The sequence below is a fragment of the Halichondria panicea genome, chromosome 9, assembly GCF_963675165.1.
Source record: "Halichondria panicea chromosome 9, odHalPani1.1, whole genome shotgun sequence".
NCBI classification, from domain to species: Eukaryota; Metazoa; Porifera; class Demospongiae; order Suberitida; family Halichondriidae; genus Halichondria; species Halichondria panicea.
In genome coordinates this window covers 3,973,792-3,992,119 of record NC_087385.1, presented here as the reverse complement: position 1 = coordinate 3,992,119, position 18,328 = coordinate 3,973,792, and the positions used below count along the sequence as shown (strand labels likewise).

The window sequence follows — 18,328 nt, the reverse complement described above, 5'->3', positions numbered from 1 at the left end:
TGCACGCACTAAGCACAGTTACTTGCAGTTTATTATGCACTGGGTGTAGAAATAAGTATTGTTGTGATGGCCTCGATTAAACCGCAGCGTAGCACGGATGTATTCAAGAATACCAACCGTTTCCTATCCCTCTAACTCTTTAATCTATGGTGGAACACAGATGTGAAAGGAACCAGCAGCTAGAACACATGAAGTCATTCATGATGTGTTCTTAGCCTCGATCCCAGGCCGAGTTTTCGCTTTTATAACGGTTAGGCAAACAACTAGGCCTGGTACTAGTTGTCTGCGCATGCGTTGTGTAGTCGGTAAAAATATTTCAATAATTGACAAGGAAAAATTCACAGAGTGAGTATACAAAAGAGGCACATAGGAAGGCTGCTTCACAAGGGGAGTTGTCGTTGTGCTGCAACACGATTATAATGACCCAGGGCAACTTCAGGATGATTGAATGCCTCAAATTAGAGCAGGCTGCTGGACCTCGCTGATTCTAGGCCCCTCGTAACCCTATTCGTAACTCAGGTAAATCTTGCTTGAGAAACGTGGATTCTCTTGATGCCTCTGAGCTACCAGAAACAACGCTTGAACGAGCAGATATACACTCCAGTCCTGTGAGTAGGACAAGATTATAAGACAAAAAGAGGGTTTAAACCCTTACCTCACGCTGTCCAGTCTCGTCTGTTGCATTGTTGGGATAGCTGGATATTAGCCATTGTTCCTGTGCTGAGAAGTAGACATTCTATAATGCGTGTACATATTAGTCATCTAGCTCACACTCTTCACTTGATCCACCATGGAGTACATAAAGAGGAGTATATGGCAGTTGAGTGTACGTAAACCATGTTACAGTACGAGTATGTCATACCGTGGTGCACAACACGGTCTTCCTCTGAAATCGGATCACCAACTACCGAGAGTCCTTCAAAAACCTCCATCATTGTTTTGATATGTGCCTGCACCGAGCCACCTTCATCAAGTTTCAACGAATACAACCTGCGTCTCAACTCCAACTTGTTAGCCCATGATTTTTTCTGAAACTGATCACCGAGCTTCTTCCATACTGCAACCGGTTCCCCCAGCAAGTACAACAACGAGGGCTCCACGGACAATAGATCTACCACTAAAGCAAAGAGCTTTGTCTTTCCTGCCTGCAAACTTGTCAATCGCGTCTTGACCTGCATCTCCAGCAGGAGCAGTCTCGGAAGCCATCTACAATGCTAGTCATGTTTTCTTGGCATGCTATTTGTGCTTCGGGTAATAACACCTACAGTTATCTACAGTTATGTCTAGCACACATAAACAGTACAGGTACAGTTTTATTATATAGGTACAGATACAGTTCCATCAAGAGTTTATGATAGAGAGAGAGTATCGAACGTAGGCATACTGTGTATCAGATGTATGCGGAGAGTAACGTGACTTCCTGTATCTGTCACAAGCTTGGAATTTGCACACTGACCAATCCAAGTGTGGGTGATGTCATCTATCAAGAAAGTAGATTACATCACCCACACTTGGATGGGTTGATAGATTACATCACCCACGCTTGGATTGGTCAGTGTGCAAATTCCAAGCTTGTGACAGATACAGGAAGTCACGTTACTCTCCGCATACATCTGATACACAGTATGCCTACGTTCGATACTCTCTCTCTATCATAAACTCTTGGTTCCATTATGATATAGTTCCAACAACAACAGTTTGATGCTCAAAAAACATTCTATAATAATACTTATAATTATCTGTACCAAACCCTCTTGAAAATACCCCCACCCTTTTCTGCAGGAAGTTTAGGTTTATAGTAGCAAGAGTCTACTGTATTTATGAATTTAAGGTACATACGAAATTTTTTGTACAGTCATCCCCACCCTTGGCTGCTTGTAAGGGAGGTCACACTAAGGGAGGTCACACTGAGACTGCACAGTTGTTGATTGACAGGGGAGCATATGTAAACCAGCTTGATGAGGTAGGTGTAGCTTGCTCTTAGCCTCGAGACTCGGCCTGGCCTCGAGGCTAGCTTGCTCTAAACAAGTCACTGATCATCGGTATGATGACTTTAGATAGTAGACTAGAAACCGCTCCCCTTCTCTCGGGAGAAGGGGAGTGGTTTCCAGTCTACTATCTAAAGTCATCCCAGAGCAAAGGGAGTGGTTTCCAGTTAGTTGGGCGGAGCCCGACCGTCCCTGGCGGGAGGTAGGGTTTCAAGCCTATGTCAGGATTTGTCTTTACTGCAACTATAGTTGCAGCCGAATTAGATTGCAGCATTTCTACTGTGGTCTGTGTCACGTCCGGTTGCGCAACCTCAAGCAAGGTAAAATTGGTTAACACCCACTTCAGAATGATAATATTCATAGAATAAAATAATTATTCATAGCTGCTTATCAGCGTGTTACATAATTAAGCAAGACAAATCCTGACATAGGCTTGAAACCCTACCTCCCGTCAGGGACGGTAGGGGTCCGCCCAACTAGTTTCCAGTCTAGTAAGCAAATGTTTTTTACAGTTAGGGAACCCACTCCTGGCTGCCTGTGAGGGAGATCACGCTGAGACTGCAAAGTTGTTGATTAACAGGGAAGCAAATGTAAACCAGCTTGATAAGGTAAGTGTCACCTAGCTAGCTCATAAAACAAGTCACTGACTTTCTATAGTTCCTAACAGTAATGTAAGATACGTACCAAATGTTTTTTACAGTTAGGGAAATCCCCACTCCTGGCTGCCTGTGAGGGAGGTCACACTGAGACTGCAAAGTTGTTGATTGACAGGGGAGCAGATGTAAACCAGCTTGATAAGGTAAGTGTCACCTAGCTAGCTCATAAAACAAGTCACTGACTTTCTAACAGTAATGTAAGATACGTACCAAATGTTTTTTACAGTTAGGGAAATCCCCACTCCGGGCTGCCTGTGAGGGAGGTCACACTGAGACTGCAAAGTTGTTGATTGACAGGGGAGCAGATGTAAACCAGCTTGATAAGGTAAGTGTCACCTAGCTAGCTCATAAAACAAGTCACTGACTTTCTATAGTTCCTAACAGTAATGTAAGATATGTACCAAATGTTTTTACAGTTAGGGAAATCCCCACTCCTGGCTGCCTGTGAGGGAGGTCACACTGAGACCGCAAAGTTGTTAATTGACAGGGGAGCAGATGTAAATGAGGTAAGTGTCACCTAGCTAGCTCATAAAACAAGTCACTGACTTTCTATAGTTCCTAACAGTAATGTAAGATACATACCAAATGTTTTTACAGTTCGGGAAATTCCCACTCCTGGCTGCCTGTGAGGGAGGTCACACTGAGATTGCAAAGTTGTTGATTGACAGGGGAGCAGACATAAACATGTTTAATGAGGTAGGTGTCACCTAGCTAGCTCGTAAACAAGTCACTGACTTTCTATAGTTCTAACAGTAATGTAAGATACGTACCAAATGTTTTACAGTTCGGGAAATCCCCACTCCTGGCTGCCTGTGAGGGAGGTCACACTGAGACTGCAAAGTTGTTGATTGACAGGGGAGCAGATGTGGTAGGTGTCACCTAGCTAGCTCGTAAACAAGTCACTGACTTTCTATAGTTCTAACAGTAATGTAAGATACGTACCAAATGTTTTTACAGTTCGGGAAATCCCCACTGCTGGCTGCCTGTGAGGGAGGTCACACTGAGACTGCAAAGTTGTTGATTGACAGGGGAGCAGATGTGGTAGGTGTCACCTAGCTAGCTCGTAAAACAAGTCACTGATCACTGACTTTCTATAGTTGCTAACAGTAATGTAAGATACGTACCAAATGTTTTTACAGTTCTGGAAATCCCCACTCCTGGCTGCCTGTGAGGGAGGTCACACTGAGACCGCAAAGTTGTTGATTGACAGGGGAGCAGATGTAAATGAGGTAGGTGTCACCTAGCTAGCTAGTAAACAAGTCACTGATCACTGACTTTCTATAGTTGCTAACAGTAATGTAAGATACGTACCAAATGTTTTTACAGTTCGGGAAATCCCCACTCCTGGCTGCCTGTGAGGGAGGTCACATTGAGACTGCAACGTTGTTGTTTGACAGGGGAGCAGATGTGGTAGGTGTCACCTAGCTAGCTCGTAAAACAAGTCACTGATCACTGACTTTCTATAGTTGCTAACAGTAATGTAAGATACGTACCAAATGTTTTTACAGTTCAGGAAATCCCCACTCCTGGCTGCCTGTGAGGGAGGTCACACTGAGACCGCAAAGTTGTTGATTGACAGGGGAGCAGATGTAAATGAGGTAGGTGTCACCTAGCTAGCTAGTAAACAAGTCACTGATCACTGACTTTCTATAGTTGCTAACAGTAATGTAAGATACGTACCAAATGTTTTTACAGTATGAGAAATCCCAACTCCTGGCTGCCTGTGAGGGAGGTCACACTGAGACCGCACAGTTGTTGATTGACTTGGGAGCATATGTAAATGAGATAAGTGTCACCTAGCTAGCTCATAAAACAAGTCACTGACTTTCTATAGTTCCTAACATTAATGTAAGATACATACCAAATGTTTTTACAGTTCGGGAAATTCCCACTCCTGGCTGCCTGTGAGGGAGGTCACACTGAGATTGCAAAGTTGTTGATTGACAGGGGAGCAGACATAAACATGTTTAATGAGGTAGGTGTCACCTAGCTAGCTCGTAAACAAGTCACTGACTTTCTATAGTTCTAACAGTAATGTAAGATACGTACCAAATGTTTTTACAGTTTAGGAAATCCCCACTCCTGGCTGCCTGTGAGGGAGGTCACACTGAGACTGCAAAGTTGTTAATTGACAGGGGAGCAGATGTGGTAGGTGTCACCTAGCTAGCTCGTAAACAAGTCACTGACTTTCTATAGTTCCTAACGGTAATGTAAGATACGTACCAAATGTTTTTACAGTTAGGGAAATCCCCACTCCTGGCTGCCTGTGAGGGAGGTCACACTGAGACTGCAAAGTTGTTGATTGACAGGGGAGCAGATGTGGTAGGTGTCACCTAGCTAGCTCGTAAAACAAGTCACTGATCACTGACTTTCTATAGTTGCTAACAGTAATGTAAGATACGTACCAAATGTTTTTACAGTTCTGGAAATCCCCACTCCTGGCTGCCTGTGAGGGAGGTCACACTGAGACCGCAAAGTTGTTGATTGACAGGGGAGCAGATGTAAATGAGGTAGGTGTCACCTAGCTAGCTAGTAAACAAGTCACTGATCACTGACTTTCTATAGTTGCTAACAGTAATGTAAGATACGTACCAAATGTTTTTTACAGTTTGGGAAATCCCCACTCCTGGCTGCCTGTGAGGGAGGTCACACTGAGACCGCAAAGTTGTTGATTGACAGGGGAGCAGATGTAAATGAGGTAGGTGTCACCTAGCTAGCTAGTAAACAAGTCACTGATCACTGACTTTCTATAGTTGCTAACAGTAATGTAAGATACGTACCAAATGTTTTTTACAGTTTGGGAAATCCCCACTCCTGGCTGCCTGTGAGGGAGGTCACACTGAGACTGCAAAGTTGTTGATTGACAGGGGAGCAGATGTGGTAGGTGTCACCTAGCTAGCTCGTAAACAAGTCACTGACTTTCTATAGTTCTAACAGTAATGTAAGATACGTACCAAATGTTTTTACAGTTTGGGAAATCCCCACTCCTGGCTGCCTGTGAGGGAGGTCACACTGAGACTGCAAAGTTGTTGATTGACAGGGGAGCAGATGTAAACCAGCTTGGTAAGGTAAGTGTCACCTAGCTAGCTCATAAAACAAGTCACTGACTTTCTATAGTTCCTAACGGTAATGTAAGATACGTACCAAATGTTTTTTACAGTTTGGGAAATCCCCACTCCTGGCTGCCTGTGAGGGAGGTCACACTGAGATTGCAAAGTTGTTGATTGACAGGGGAGCAGACATAAACATGTTTAATGTGGTAGGTGTCACCTAGCTAGCTCGTAAACAAGTCACTGACTTTCTATAGTTCTAACAGTAATGTAAGATACGTACCAAATGTTTTTACAGTTTGGGAAATCCCCACTCCTGGCTGCCTGTGAGGGAGGTCACACTGAGACTGCAAAGTTGTTGATTGACAGGGGAGCAGATGTAAACCAGCTTGGTATGGTAAGTGTCACCTAGCTAGCTCATAAAACAAGTCACTGACTTTCTATAGTTCCTAACGGTAATGTAAGATACGTACCAAATGTTTTTTACAGTTTGGGGAATCCCCACTCCTGGCTGCCTGTGAGGGAGGTCACACTGAGATTGCAAAGTTGTTGATTGACAGGGGAGCAGACATAAACATGTTTAATGTGGTAGGTGTCACCTAGCTAGCTCGTAAACAAGTCACTGACTTTCTATAGTTCTAACAGTAATGTAAGATACGTACCAAATGTTTTTACAGTTTGGGAAATCCCCACTCCTGGCTGCCTGTGAGGGAGGTCACACTGAGACTGCAAAGTTGTTGATTGACAGGGGAGCAGATGTAAACCAGCTTGGTATGGTAAGTGTCACCTAGCTAGCTCATAAAACAAGTCACTGACTTTCTATAGTTCCTAACGGTAATGTAAGATACGTACCAAATGTTTTTTACAGTTTGGGAAATCCCCACTCCTGGCTGCCTGTGAGGGAGGTCACACTGAGACTGCAAAGTTGTTGATTGACAGGGGAGCAGATGTGGTAGGTGTCACCTAGCTAGCTCGTAAAACAAGTCACTGATCACTGACTTTCTATAGTTGCTAACAGTAATGTAAGATACGTACCAAATGTTTTTACAGTTTGGGAAATCCCCACTCCTGGCTGCCTGTGAGGGAGGTCACACTGAGATTGCAAAGTTGTTGATTGACAGGGGAGCAGACATAAACATGTTTAATGAGGTAGGTGTCACCTAGCTAGCTCGTAAACAAGTCACTGACTTTCTATAGTTCTAACAGTAATGTAAGATACGTACCAAATGTTTTTACAGTTTGGGAAATCCCCACTCCTGGCTGCCTGTGAGGGAGGTCACACTGAGACTGCAAAGTTGTTGATTGACAGGGGAGCAGATGTAAACCAGCTTGGTAAGGTAAGTGTCACCTAGCTAGCTCATAAAACAAGTCACTGACTTTCTATAGTTCCTAACGGTAATGTAAGATACGTACCAAATGTTTTTTACAGTTTGGGAAATCCCCACTCCTGGCTGCCTGTGAGGGAGGTCACACTGAGACTGCAAAGTTGTTGATTGACAGGGGAGCAGATGTGGTAGGTGTCACCTAGCTAGCTCGTAAACAAGTCACTGACTTTCTATAGTTCTAACAGTAATGTAAGATACGTACCAAATGTTTTTACAGTTTGGGAAATCCCCACTCCTGGCTGCCTGTGAGGGAGGTCACACTGAGACTGCAAAGTTGTTGATTGACAGGGGAGCAGATGTAAACCAGATTGGTAAGGTAAGTGTCACCTAGCTAGCTCATAAAATAAGTCACTGACTTTCTATAGTTCCTAACGGTAATGTAAGATACGTACCAAATGTTTTTTACAGTTTGGGAAATCCCCACTCCTGGCTGCCTGTGAGGGAGGTCACACTGAGACTGCAAAGTTGTTGATTGACAGGGGAGCAGATGTGGTAGGTGTCACCTAGCTAGCTCGTAAAACAAGTCACTGATCACTGACTTTCTATAGTTGCTAACAGTAATGTAAGATACGTACCAAATGTTTTTACAGTATGGGAAATCCCAACTCCTGGCTGCCTGTGAGGGAGGTCACACTGAGACTGCAAAGTTGTTGATTGACAGGGGAGCAGATGTAAACCAGCTTGATAAGGTAAGTGTCACCTAGCTAGCTCATAAAACAAGTCACTGACTTTCTAACAGTAATGTAAGATACGTACCAAATGTTTTTTACAGTTAGGGAAATCCCCACTCCGGGCTGCCTGTGAGGGAGGTCACACTGAGACTGCAAAGTTGTTGATTGACAGGGGAGCAGATGTAAACCAGCTTGATAAGGTAAGTGTCACCTAGCTAGCTCATAAAACAAGTCACTGACTTTCTATAGTTCCTAACAGTAATGTAAGATATGTACCAAATGTTTTTACAGTTAGGGAAATCCCCACTCCTGGCTGCCTGTGAGGGAGGTCACACTGAGACCGCAAAGTTGTTAATTGACAGGGGAGCAGATGTAAATGAGGTAAGTGTCACCTAGCTAGCTCATAAAACAAGTCACTGACTTTCTATAGTTCCTAACGGTAATGTAAGATACATACCAAATGTTTTTACAGTTTGGGAAATCCCCACTCCTGGCTGCCTGTGAGGGAGGTCACACTGAGACCGCAAAGTTGTTAATTGACAGGGGAGCAGATGTAAATGAGGTAAGTGTCACCTAGCTAGCTCATAAAACAAGTCACTGACTTTCTATAGTTCCTAACGGTAATGTAAGATACATACCAAATGTTTTTACAGTTTGGGAAATCCCCACTCCTGGCTGCCTGTGAGGGAGGTCACACTGAGACTGCAAAGTTGTTGATTGACAGGGGAACAGATGTGAACCAGCTTGATGAGGTAGGTGTCACCTAGCTAGCTCATAAACAAGTCACTGATCGTCGGTATGATGACTAACAATAATGCAAAGTACGTACTAAATTTTTTTTCAGTATGGGGAATCCCCATTCTTAGCAGCTGCCTTTAAGGGAGGCCACACTGAGACGGCACTATTGTTCATTGACAAGGGGGCAGATGTGAACCAGCTTCATATGGTGAGTGTCGCCTAGCTGGTTGTGGTCCTCGCCCAAATTTCTTTACTTTCTGTATGTAATCATATGGCTACTACTGCTCGTGGCCACTCCGATTGTAGCTGAAGTATGTTTAAGTGTTTTAGTATTATTCTAGCCAAGATTATCTGTGAGCCAAAGATGGACTTGAGGTTAATGTGGTGCACGAGGCGAAGCCGAATGCATTACATAACAAATAGTCCATCTGAGTGCACCTGCATTAAAACGCATGATTTTGGCTGGGAGCTGTCACGTGATCTCTAGCTTTGTGCCATTTGACTTATTATTATGCCTCGGTGCGTATGCGCAAGCGAGACATACGGTAGTGTGTGTCTGTGTCTGTATAGACTGCCTATATAGTTTTGCTTACTTGGAATGTCATTGTAGAAAAGTGCGTAGAAAAACTTGTCCATGGAGTGTTGCTACTCTACTTAGTAGTTAGCTCTGCACTAGAACGGTAGCTATTGGTAGCTGAAGAGTGAGAAGAGAGCTGCAAGGCTCTGCTGTCTGCTGCTTTAAACCTGGGCTTTTGGCAATCGATCGTGTGTAACAACAATCATGTCGATCATTTCCCACTCTTTGAGTTTCCCGTGCTGCAAATTTAATATGCAAACATTTTTATCATGATATGTGTAAGCTACATTGCTAATAGCAGGTACCTTTATGTTATCAAGGGCGAAGAGGGCATGCAACTCACTATTTAGTCCAACGTGCGAGCAAAAACTGCATTTGATCTAGTTGTACTATAATCTATTTTTAGATACAGTAGACTCTCGCTATTCCAGCTCTCTGAAGTACGGCCACCTCGATATACCGGCCATTTGGTTTGGCATGGATTGCTAGCTAGAAGCTAGATGTTTACTGCACAAAAACTCACCCTGAAGTACGGCCACTCGCTATTCCGTATACTGGCCAGGAATACTATCCTCAGAATGAGGACTTGAAGGCAGCGAGGATCAAAAAAACTCGGTGTCTTGGGATGTTTTAAATATCTAACCAGTGCTGGCTGCCCAAAACTAGGTTTTCAATGTAATTTTCATTACCGTATAGCGGGTAAGTTTCGTGGGGTAAAAAAAATTCGTTCAACTCGAGAAACGGTAGTTTTCGTGAGTAAAAATTTCGTTTAGTCTCGTGGCTGCACGGCATTCCTACGTTCAGATAAGCCACGCCTACGATAAAATTTCGTGGAGGTCAGCATACCCACGAAAATAACGAATATTTTACCCCACGAAAATTACCCGCTATACGGTAGTACAGCCAGATGACGTTTTGGGTGTGGTTTGGCAGATAAAATTGGATTACATAATAGTTATAGACTGAATCCCATAGTGACCGTTGGATAAGGCCTATAACTGATTTAGAATAGTGCTAGCAAGCTAAGCTAACACAAAGAAGACTTTGCAACCACAAGTCTCAAGCAACGTTAAAGCTTCGCTCTGGCTAAGTCTACATAACATTGAAGGCCATTTTCGTCTCTTGAGAATCATGCATAGCAAAAACTGCTAATAGAAAGTTGCTATTCTACTTAATAATTAGCTCTGCACTAGAGCACTAGCTATTGGTAGCTGCAAGAGTGAGATAAAAGCTGCAAAGCAGTACTGCAGAACACAAATAAGGGACCTCAGTAACCAATCAGATGCACCATTTGACAAGCATTTTCTAAACTTAAATAGAGAGCAGATAACTCAGAATGATACGTACATTATCATTTATTGTCTCGAGGAGATAAGAGCCGCAAAATTAGTCATTAGATTTGTTTTTAAGTCGCAGCTATTTCCTGAAATACAGCTATTCCAGCCAAGCTGCACTGTTCCAAGGGTAACCGGATAAACGAGAGTCTACTGTATTACTGTACTTTTCCAGTAATTCCACTGCCCGCTGTTGCATGCCCTCTTCTTTTTATATATACGCCCTTGATGTTATCACTTCCACTGAGGCATCAGCACTAGGCCTTGACAAATTATGCTTTTTTCCTATTATGCCTATTACAGTAGACTCTCGTTAATCCAGTCACAAGCTACACTTGTTTCTTTGTGAGGGTTGTAAAGTGCTTAGTCAGCAATATTCTAGCTATAAGCGCTTATATATAGCGCTTATAACTATAGGCGTTCATATTAGCGCTTATAGCTAGAATATTGCTGACTCAGCACTTTACAACCCTCACAAAGAAACAAGTGTAGCTCCGCTTTGCAGGGTCGCCTGATTCTGGGAATTGCTCCACTCTATCTAGATTGTACTTAGCTTGTATCAGTTAGCTCTAGCTGTGTAGTTTGGCAAAAACGGGGATCGGTACGTTCTGACGAAAATCGAATTATTCGGTAGTTTTTTTCAAGTGATCACTGCTCGGACTGGACATGGATGGCGACTTTGCCTATCCAAGTTTTCGCTGGATAATAGGCCCATGGCCATCTGTTAGTGTGTGTAATTAGTTTGAATCAGTCTTGTTTTGTTTGTGCGTTACACGCCCTTTTACCTGATGCACTTTGATGTCTGACGGAGTTCGGCGACTTACTCTATTTCTTTCTGATAGAGTCTACATGTAGACTTTCACAAAGGTTAGTAGCAGATGGGTGTAGCCTGTCCATATACATCCATATAGCTATATAGGCTATTGTTAGCCTAGCCTCGATCCCAGGCCTTACTTTTTCTTGCTGTTGTCACTGTTCATCCATAAATCATAAGACATAGTGAGGCAACAAAGAAAGAAATGGGCGTACAGTTAATAAGAAAAAGTAAGGCCTGGTTTGGAAAATCGCGTGATCCACAAGGATTTTTATGAACGTGGGCGATATGTAGCCCATGCATTTAAAGTTAATAAGACTGTACTTGAGACAACCACCAAGCTGTGCTGCAAGTCAGATCAGAGAACCAGCGTGGCCAGCTCTGGTGGCAGTAGCTACCTGCTATATGATAATGATCTATACTATCAGTAGACTATATAATAGCATGTAGAAAGACACAAGAAAAGGTGATAGTCTGATAGAATCTGAACACATAACTAGTAGTTCATCTAGCTAAGCCTAAGGTATAGCTAGCTATAGTGCTTGCAAACTTCCAGTTCCAAGTCCATGTCCAGTTTGCTGCAGGCAAAGTTTTATTAGTCATAGATATCTGCGTGGGCAGTCTAACATCTCTAGCTCAGCATGCCCACGCTCATTTTCACCCTTCTACCCTCACACGACTTCCCGATACAGGCTCTCCTTTTTCCTAACTCTACGTCTATTCTTTCTTTATTCCTCCAATTAATACAGTATTTTATCTTATTGAACGATTGTGATAAAGAACAGAAAAAGGAGAGCCTGTGTAGAGGCTATTGCCAGCCTTCACTCCGTTCAGACGATTGTCATCCACACGATTGCAGGGCTTGTGAGTCTTTTGTTAACATAACAGGCTAAGGGTAGCTATTAGAATGCTATCAGATAGGCTAGAAACCTTCACAATTGAATTACTTTCTTCAATCCACTTCCGTTCGCTGTGATGTCATTGTTTTACTGAGCATTATACGATGTTATCCAAATTACCCAGTTTCTGGATAATAGGTAGTGCATGCGCAAACAGTCAATACCAGGCCCATCTTCAATGTGGCTTGGAATCTAGGCTACCCCTGACCTTACAGTGGTTGATCCCAGAGGAAGTCTGACAGGCACGGTGCAGCTCAAGCAATTAGCCTCTGATTACTCTCAGTAAAAACATACGACGTGGGCAGATAATTATTGTTAATTGCCTGAGCTGCACCGCGCCTGTCGTACCTCCTCTGGGTTGATCCATAGACATAATTGAGTGGGAGCTTTCATATTCACTTATCACTTACTTTTAGTTCTCCTGCGAAGCTCTGTTTGCGCAGCTCTAAACCTCCCCTCCAGCACTGACTGTCTCTAAGGAGTGCTGAGCTTTTTTAGGCAAATCTGATGTTTTAATGTGTATGCTGAGCAGTCATAGAAGTGATGACGCGGAGTCTGCCCCGCTTGAGCCCTGTCTTAATTGCCGCTGGAACCCCCCTGACAAAAATCCTTGATCCGCCACTGAGTGGTTCATTGTATCTGGGATTTAATGTCTCTTATATTTTGTATTCTATAGGATTACACACATGCTGACCAGAAACCTTCCGAAGAGTTGTTTTCCTACAAACAATACGAGAGGTCTTCCTCACGTGCTGGTTCGGTGGGGTCACATCACAGTCGGGGAAGCAGCTGTGGTAGTAGGAGGAGCTATGCAGAATGAACGAGTAGTCTATAGCAGTCAACATTCAATTTGGTTTTTATATTCAATAAAGATTTTGTATAACATAAGTTTGTAGTTATAAAACATAAAAATTCAATGAGACCACTAGTAATTCATGACAGTAGTCCAAACAGTGGACTTGCGTACTGCATCGCTTTGACCTTGGGGTGAGGCTGTATGGGATAGAATAGTCTTTCATAATTATAGGATTTTTAGCTGGGAGGAGGAAACATTTAAAAGGAATGGTTTCTGCAATTTGTATGCTTCAAACATTATTGGGGCGAGCAGAGAGGCTCAGCGATCGGATATCCGTTGTCTCGCAGTCAGTTCAGATTTTTTAGTGTGCCGATCGCTAACGATCATTTGCTGGTGAGCAAGACATTAACTTTTCTACTGGATATACAGCTAAACTAAGGCAATGGCGTTCCCATACGCCATATCCACCATCTCCATCTGCTGGCAAGGCTAAGGGAAGTTTGATAACAAGTACGAGCTAATGAGACAGAAGCTCATTTGTTGTCAAAAGGCTCAAATTCAAGAGAATTGCAGTTTATAGAGGGGCCACTCACTTGTTGTCAAAAGGCTTAAATTCAAGTTTATAGAGGGGCCACTCACTACAACTTTGCTAAGGCTTTTAGCATTCCCCTTGAGGCCGCAGGAGGAATATGGTAAAGCTGACTGTGTGTGTGTGTGTGTGTGTGTGTATTCCAGCTGTAACCGCTCAACAGTTGCAATACGACAAAAACTAACAGTTTCTATAGACTTTTAGCCATATTATCTTGGATTGGCCAACTAAAGTCTTTCTCAAGTTATGGCTCACAGAGAAGGCTACATCATCTGTTCGCACAAACTTTCAAGGCTGCATGTACGTACACTGCCAGAAGCCCTTCTATAAGTATACGTATGTTACTGTAGATCTGGTTTAGAATGATACTGTAGAAGCCGACATAAATTATGGTGTTTCTAACTATTGCGAATTGCTTTTGAAAAACTCGCAATTCACAATCAAAGAACCTTGCATTCGAACCCGATACAGTGGTTTTCCATACCTTTGCAGGCTATACTCCAAGAGCACTGCAACCACAATGTAGTGATTACCTGTCTGTGTTATTTTAGTCCACCCACACATCACAAAAATCAATGATGGGTAAAATACTGGCTATTGCAGACTTTTCACACAACTCAAGGGGTTACTACTCTACTTTCACAGCACTACTTTCACAGCACTCCTTCTATATAATGCTTGAGGTCAACAAGCTGCTTTCGGAAATATCCAATTTTGAGCCTAGTAAATACAGGCCCTCCGCTCCCTATAGCTATACATACAAGTTTTAGCTTATATCATTTTGCCACAATGAACCAAGCAACAAGTTAGCTGAGCTACCATCAGAGCTACCATCACTTCAGTCAGACAAAATATGAGACACCTGGAACATTTAGCGGCTATTATAATTATTTGGCGATTTTTAATTTGACGTCTTAGGCTACTACAGCAATTAGGTCCACTAATTTGGCAGTTTTGAAATTGCCAAATTAAAACCAGTTACAGTTTGCATTTTGCAGGCCATAGCAAGTAATTTTGTTGGCTTGTTACTAACAATCATAACAGAAGCCAACCAAAATACTATATTTACTACATTGTGGTTGCAGTGCTCTTGCAGTATAGCCTGCAAAGGTAAGGAAAACCACTGTAGACAGTATGACATTTCATATGCATGTATGAATTAATAATGACCTGTACATACAAATTACTTGCAAGACTCACCACTGCCTCGTAGACTGTAAATTCTGGTTTCAGGTCTTTAGTCAGTGTGATGAACGCTCCTTTGTTGCCCATTTGGTCACTGTACGGTGGAGAAACGAGGAGGGATTAAAACGAATAATTCTTTAAGTTAGAGTAACTTGCGTACCAATAGTTGGGTGCTGAAAACACTGTGATGCACTTTCCATTGTGACTGACTTCATATCCTTCTGGTTTCACCTCATGACTGCGAATTACCAGCTCTGAAACAGTGCACATAATATAATTATGCTGGCCACCAAGAGCTCAATGAATTTTTGTTGCCACCTAATTTAACTTTAGAACTATAAGTGCATGCTGCACAGGGTGGGTACACGTAGGTCCATACAGTACATGTTCTAATATACCATAAATTGTCCAGGTATAATGAGCTATTACAGCGCACGTGAGATTTCTGGAATAAAATAACAGGAATGTGGCTGCAGCGAATCAGCTACATTGTACATGTGTACGTTTAATAGTACCAAGGGCGTATAAAAAGAGAGAGGGCATGCAACTGACTATCAACCCTACATTCGAGCAAAAACAAACCGGAAATACTAATACTATGTACTGTACAGTACATTTATTTGTATATTACTGTACTTTTTTACCTCCGGGTCCCCCTTTAGTTTTTGCTCGCAAGCTGTTGCATGCCGTCTCGAGTAAATGATGTCCTGGTTTTATACAAAAAGAAAAATGCTCAGAAAACTGTCTGGGGTAATTAGAAGTTTCTGATAAATAGAACCCATTCCGTAATAAGTATTAGTTGTTGCGCTTTCTTGCTTTCTCACTGTCTATATTGTATAAGTTTACATGCAGTTTAAACGTACATGGAGAACGCCCATTCTCAAATACTAGTTGCCAACACTGACTCTCCTCACCTAGTCCATTTCTTGAGAGGAAATCTTCTGTGACATTGGGCCCGAACTGAGTACCCACTCCTCTCTTACTAGGGGACCGTCCATTCTGTACATATGAGAGGGGAAATGTGGTTTTGGTAGCAACTCACACACACACGCTAGTACATGTATAACGTTTAATGAAATGTAATGTATTAAAAGTCATATACACACCAGCATTTGTGGATCAGACCAGAGAAGATTGCACATTATACCTGCAAAAGGCATGACAAGTTTGAGGCATTCATATTAACAAGCCAAATTAGGTGTATACCATCTTCCGGAGGTTGTCTGTCTCTGTCCACCTTTCTGATGTCATCTAGTAACACATCATCGTCCTTGAAGAGCCCACCATGAGTCACCTGTGTGTAAGGTGGTATACTGTAGATTACATAAACCAGAATTAGGATAAGTAACTGTGGGTATCGAACATCTGTGCTGGTAAATTTGAATGTTATTCCGAGTTCTAAAGAGTTCAGTACATACAATTTGTGCATGGAATTTTCATGTATGGATGAGAACGGAGACAATGCTGCATGCATGTAACGTGTACATGTAGTAACTACATGTAGTATGCGTACGTACTGTACATGTACAACCTCACCAGGATCTTGCCACCTATGATGTGAGCCAGGGGCAAGTAGTTGAAGACTTCAGTGAAAAGTTCGACCATTTGTGAGCTATATTTCTCCTTCACCTCTCCCTCAAACCCGTACATTTTGTTCATCGTTTCACTCTCGTGGTTGCCTGGGTTACAGAGGGTTGGAGAGGGTAAAATACATCAAGCTTATACTAACACATAATAATCATACATACATGTACATAGCATGCCAAGAGGTGCTTTACAGAAATTATCATTAGCAAAGAGTGTCTTCACAGTAAAAATTAGTACATCAGCTCACTGAACTCACCTCTGGACAAATGGAAGTGGTTAGGATAGAGGGCCTTGAACCCAAACAGTGTCAAAACGACTTCCACCGAGAACGAGCCTCTGTCCACAAAGTCTCCATTGAATAGCTACTCAAGGTCAAGGGTCAAAATACTCGGTTGATGGCAGTAAATGCATACTCAATGGCTTAACAGGTTACTACTCGATTTAGTTGACTAAAAAAAAGGAACAAGTATTCAAATACACTAGCTGATACAAGTGTTTCACTACAGCTGCCTACAAATACATGTACCGTATATATTTACTTGATTAAACGCCCATCTCGTTTAAACGCCCATGGTAAAAGCTGTCTTTGTCAATAAACGCCCCTCTTAAATAATCGCCCGTGGAACCAGCTGAAACAAGGGCAGCATAGAATAAATAGATACTATTTATGATGGCATAGAGGACACAGAGGGAGAAACACCACTCCTACGGCTCAAGATTGAAGCTGAGAGCTGTAGCAGCAGCCAAAAAGAGTTTGAAGTAGACAAAACAATAAACGCCCGTTTCGAATAAGCGCCCATCTCATTTAAACGCCCCCTCTACAGATGCTGCTAGAAAATAAATGCCCGGGCGTTTAATCAAGTAAATACGGTATGCGAAGCTGGTACATGTACTTTCGAGGATACATAAGGGTTGTCTTGGGATCGATGGAAGGCCATTTAGTTTTAACAGATCGTAAACTGTAAACGTGTTGCACTGTGTGAACAGAACAAGAACATAATTTGCTAGTAACGTTTGGAGATTTACAAAACACAATGGGTACTTTGCCTCGGGTATAGTCACATCCACCAGTGAGGGTAGAGTCTGGAAAATTGTTTCACTTCCAAAATAATCTACAGAATAATTTGCCGATTACAACTTGGATAATAACTATGGATATCTGTCCAGAGATAGAGTAATAGAGGGATTGGCAACGGGAGTAACTCACGTGATCATTTCACATTGATTCATATTGACTTCCTCTCAACCATCCTTGATGCGCATTATTTCCCGGCACAACGCCCGCGAAATGAAGTAATATTACTTTTAGTTAGTTATTAGTCTCATGAGACTTTAGAATTGCGTATAGTAAGGCTACACGTGTCCTGTGCTTTATTTAAAGTGAAGTCCAAGAGTGGAAGAATTGACTGTGGTGCTCTAGAGCTTGAAAACTAGTTATTATTGGTCTGTGCCCCCTTTTAAGAAGCACTGCCGTAGCCAAATGATGTTTTGCCTACAGATCCTGCTTATTTGTGTCTATGTTGACGAACTGGCCTGCATACATTTCCTTGGTTAAATCTCTTTTGTATGTTTTTTACCAAAAATGCTAAAATGGAGGCTGTAAAAGACGAGAAAGTGTTATATTAGTTTGTGCCCCTTTTAAGAAGCACTGCTGTAAGCCTATGATGTTTTACCTACATATCTTGTTTTGTTGTGTCTCTGTTGATCAACTAGGCTGCATAAATTCTTGATTTTGATATTCTTAGGCATGTTTTTTTACTTTTAGCTATAAATGGAGGCTACAAAAGATGAAAAAAAGTCGATGACGTAGCGCATCAAGGATAGTCACATTTTTTCGACCGTTGCCAATCCCTTTCCTTACTTTATCTCTGATCTGTCCAACTACCATTACATTACTTTCTCCAGCCATACACACAATACACACTGTACCTTGAAGGCATACTTTCTGTGTAGTATCTTTTGGTTTCTCATCCAGTCCAGCAGCTCACGCATGACTGAACCCGCAGTGATCTCTCCATCCAGTCTTGGACCCGCGTACCCACTGTCAACAGCTGTGGCA

General features: G+C 42.4%; 3 protein-coding genes across 3 annotated transcripts in view; 1 reads left to right on the top strand and 2 right to left on the bottom strand.

The window, feature by feature from the left end:
• Nucleotides 1-18,328, top strand: part of LOC135342016 (uncharacterized) — a 106,480-nt gene that overhangs the window by 7,520 nt on the left and 80,632 nt on the right. The window contains exons 7-34 of the mRNA XM_064538701.1: nt 1,856-1,963; nt 2,501-2,596; nt 2,689-2,787; nt 2,871-2,969; nt 3,061-3,150; nt 3,242-3,340; nt 3,429-3,512; nt 3,602-3,685; nt 3,784-3,873; nt 3,971-4,054; nt 4,153-4,242; nt 4,340-4,420; nt 4,521-4,619; nt 4,709-4,792; nt 4,883-4,966; nt 5,065-5,154; nt 5,253-5,342; nt 5,614-5,712; nt 5,805-5,903; nt 5,993-6,091; nt 6,184-6,282; nt 6,372-6,470; nt 6,745-6,843; nt 6,933-7,031; nt 7,670-7,768; nt 7,852-7,950; nt 8,042-8,131; nt 8,223-8,312. Of these exons, the coding sequence (XP_064394771.1) occupies nt 1,856-1,963; nt 2,501-2,596; nt 2,689-2,787; nt 2,871-2,969; nt 3,061-3,150; nt 3,242-3,340; nt 3,429-3,512; nt 3,602-3,685; nt 3,784-3,873; nt 3,971-4,054; nt 4,153-4,242; nt 4,340-4,420; nt 4,521-4,619; nt 4,709-4,792; nt 4,883-4,966; nt 5,065-5,154; nt 5,253-5,342; nt 5,614-5,712; nt 5,805-5,903; nt 5,993-6,091; nt 6,184-6,282; nt 6,372-6,470; nt 6,745-6,843; nt 6,933-7,031; nt 7,670-7,768; nt 7,852-7,950; nt 8,042-8,131; nt 8,223-8,312 (2,622 nt within the window). The remainder of the gene's footprint in view (nt 1-1,855; nt 1,964-2,500; nt 2,597-2,688; nt 2,788-2,870; nt 2,970-3,060; nt 3,151-3,241; nt 3,341-3,428; nt 3,513-3,601; nt 3,686-3,783; nt 3,874-3,970; nt 4,055-4,152; nt 4,243-4,339; nt 4,421-4,520; nt 4,620-4,708; nt 4,793-4,882; nt 4,967-5,064; nt 5,155-5,252; nt 5,343-5,613; nt 5,713-5,804; nt 5,904-5,992; nt 6,092-6,183; nt 6,283-6,371; nt 6,471-6,744; nt 6,844-6,932; nt 7,032-7,669; nt 7,769-7,851; nt 7,951-8,041; nt 8,132-8,222; nt 8,313-18,328) is intronic.
• LOC135342031 (uncharacterized) overlaps nt 1-18,328 on the bottom strand; it is a 90,738-nt gene that overhangs the window by 66,099 nt on the left and 6,311 nt on the right. The window lies entirely within an intron of this gene.
• On the bottom strand, nt 12,957-18,217 carry LOC135342057 (serine/threonine-protein phosphatase 5-like). Its single transcript, XM_064538745.1, has 10 exons — nt 18,199-18,217; nt 17,175-17,244; nt 16,526-16,631; nt 16,219-16,361; nt 15,889-15,976; nt 15,789-15,829; nt 15,597-15,681; nt 14,843-14,936; nt 14,698-14,776; nt 12,957-13,105 (listed from the first exon to the last, which is right to left on the bottom strand). The coding sequence occupies exons 2-10, from the start codon at nt 17,205-17,207 to the stop codon at nt 13,046-13,048; spliced, it is 729 nt and encodes a 242-aa protein (XP_064394815.1). The 5' UTR covers nt 17,208-17,244; nt 18,199-18,217; the 3' UTR covers nt 12,957-13,045.

What these genes read in the sequence shown, in the direction of transcription:
- LOC135342057 (XM_064538745.1), bottom strand. Translation starts at nt 17,207, where the DNA reads ATGGCCTTCCATCGATCCCAAGACAACCCTTAT. An exon ending in TCATAGGTGGCAAGATCCTG is followed by an intron (nt 15,977 to 16,218) that starts GTGAGGTTGTAC and finishes CCTTACACACAG; the next exon opens with GTGACTCATGGTGGGCTCTT. An exon ending in GGTCTGATCCACAAATGCTG is followed by an intron (nt 15,682 to 15,788) that starts GTGTGTATATGA and finishes TCATATGTACAG; the next exon opens with AATGGACGGTCCCCTAGTAA.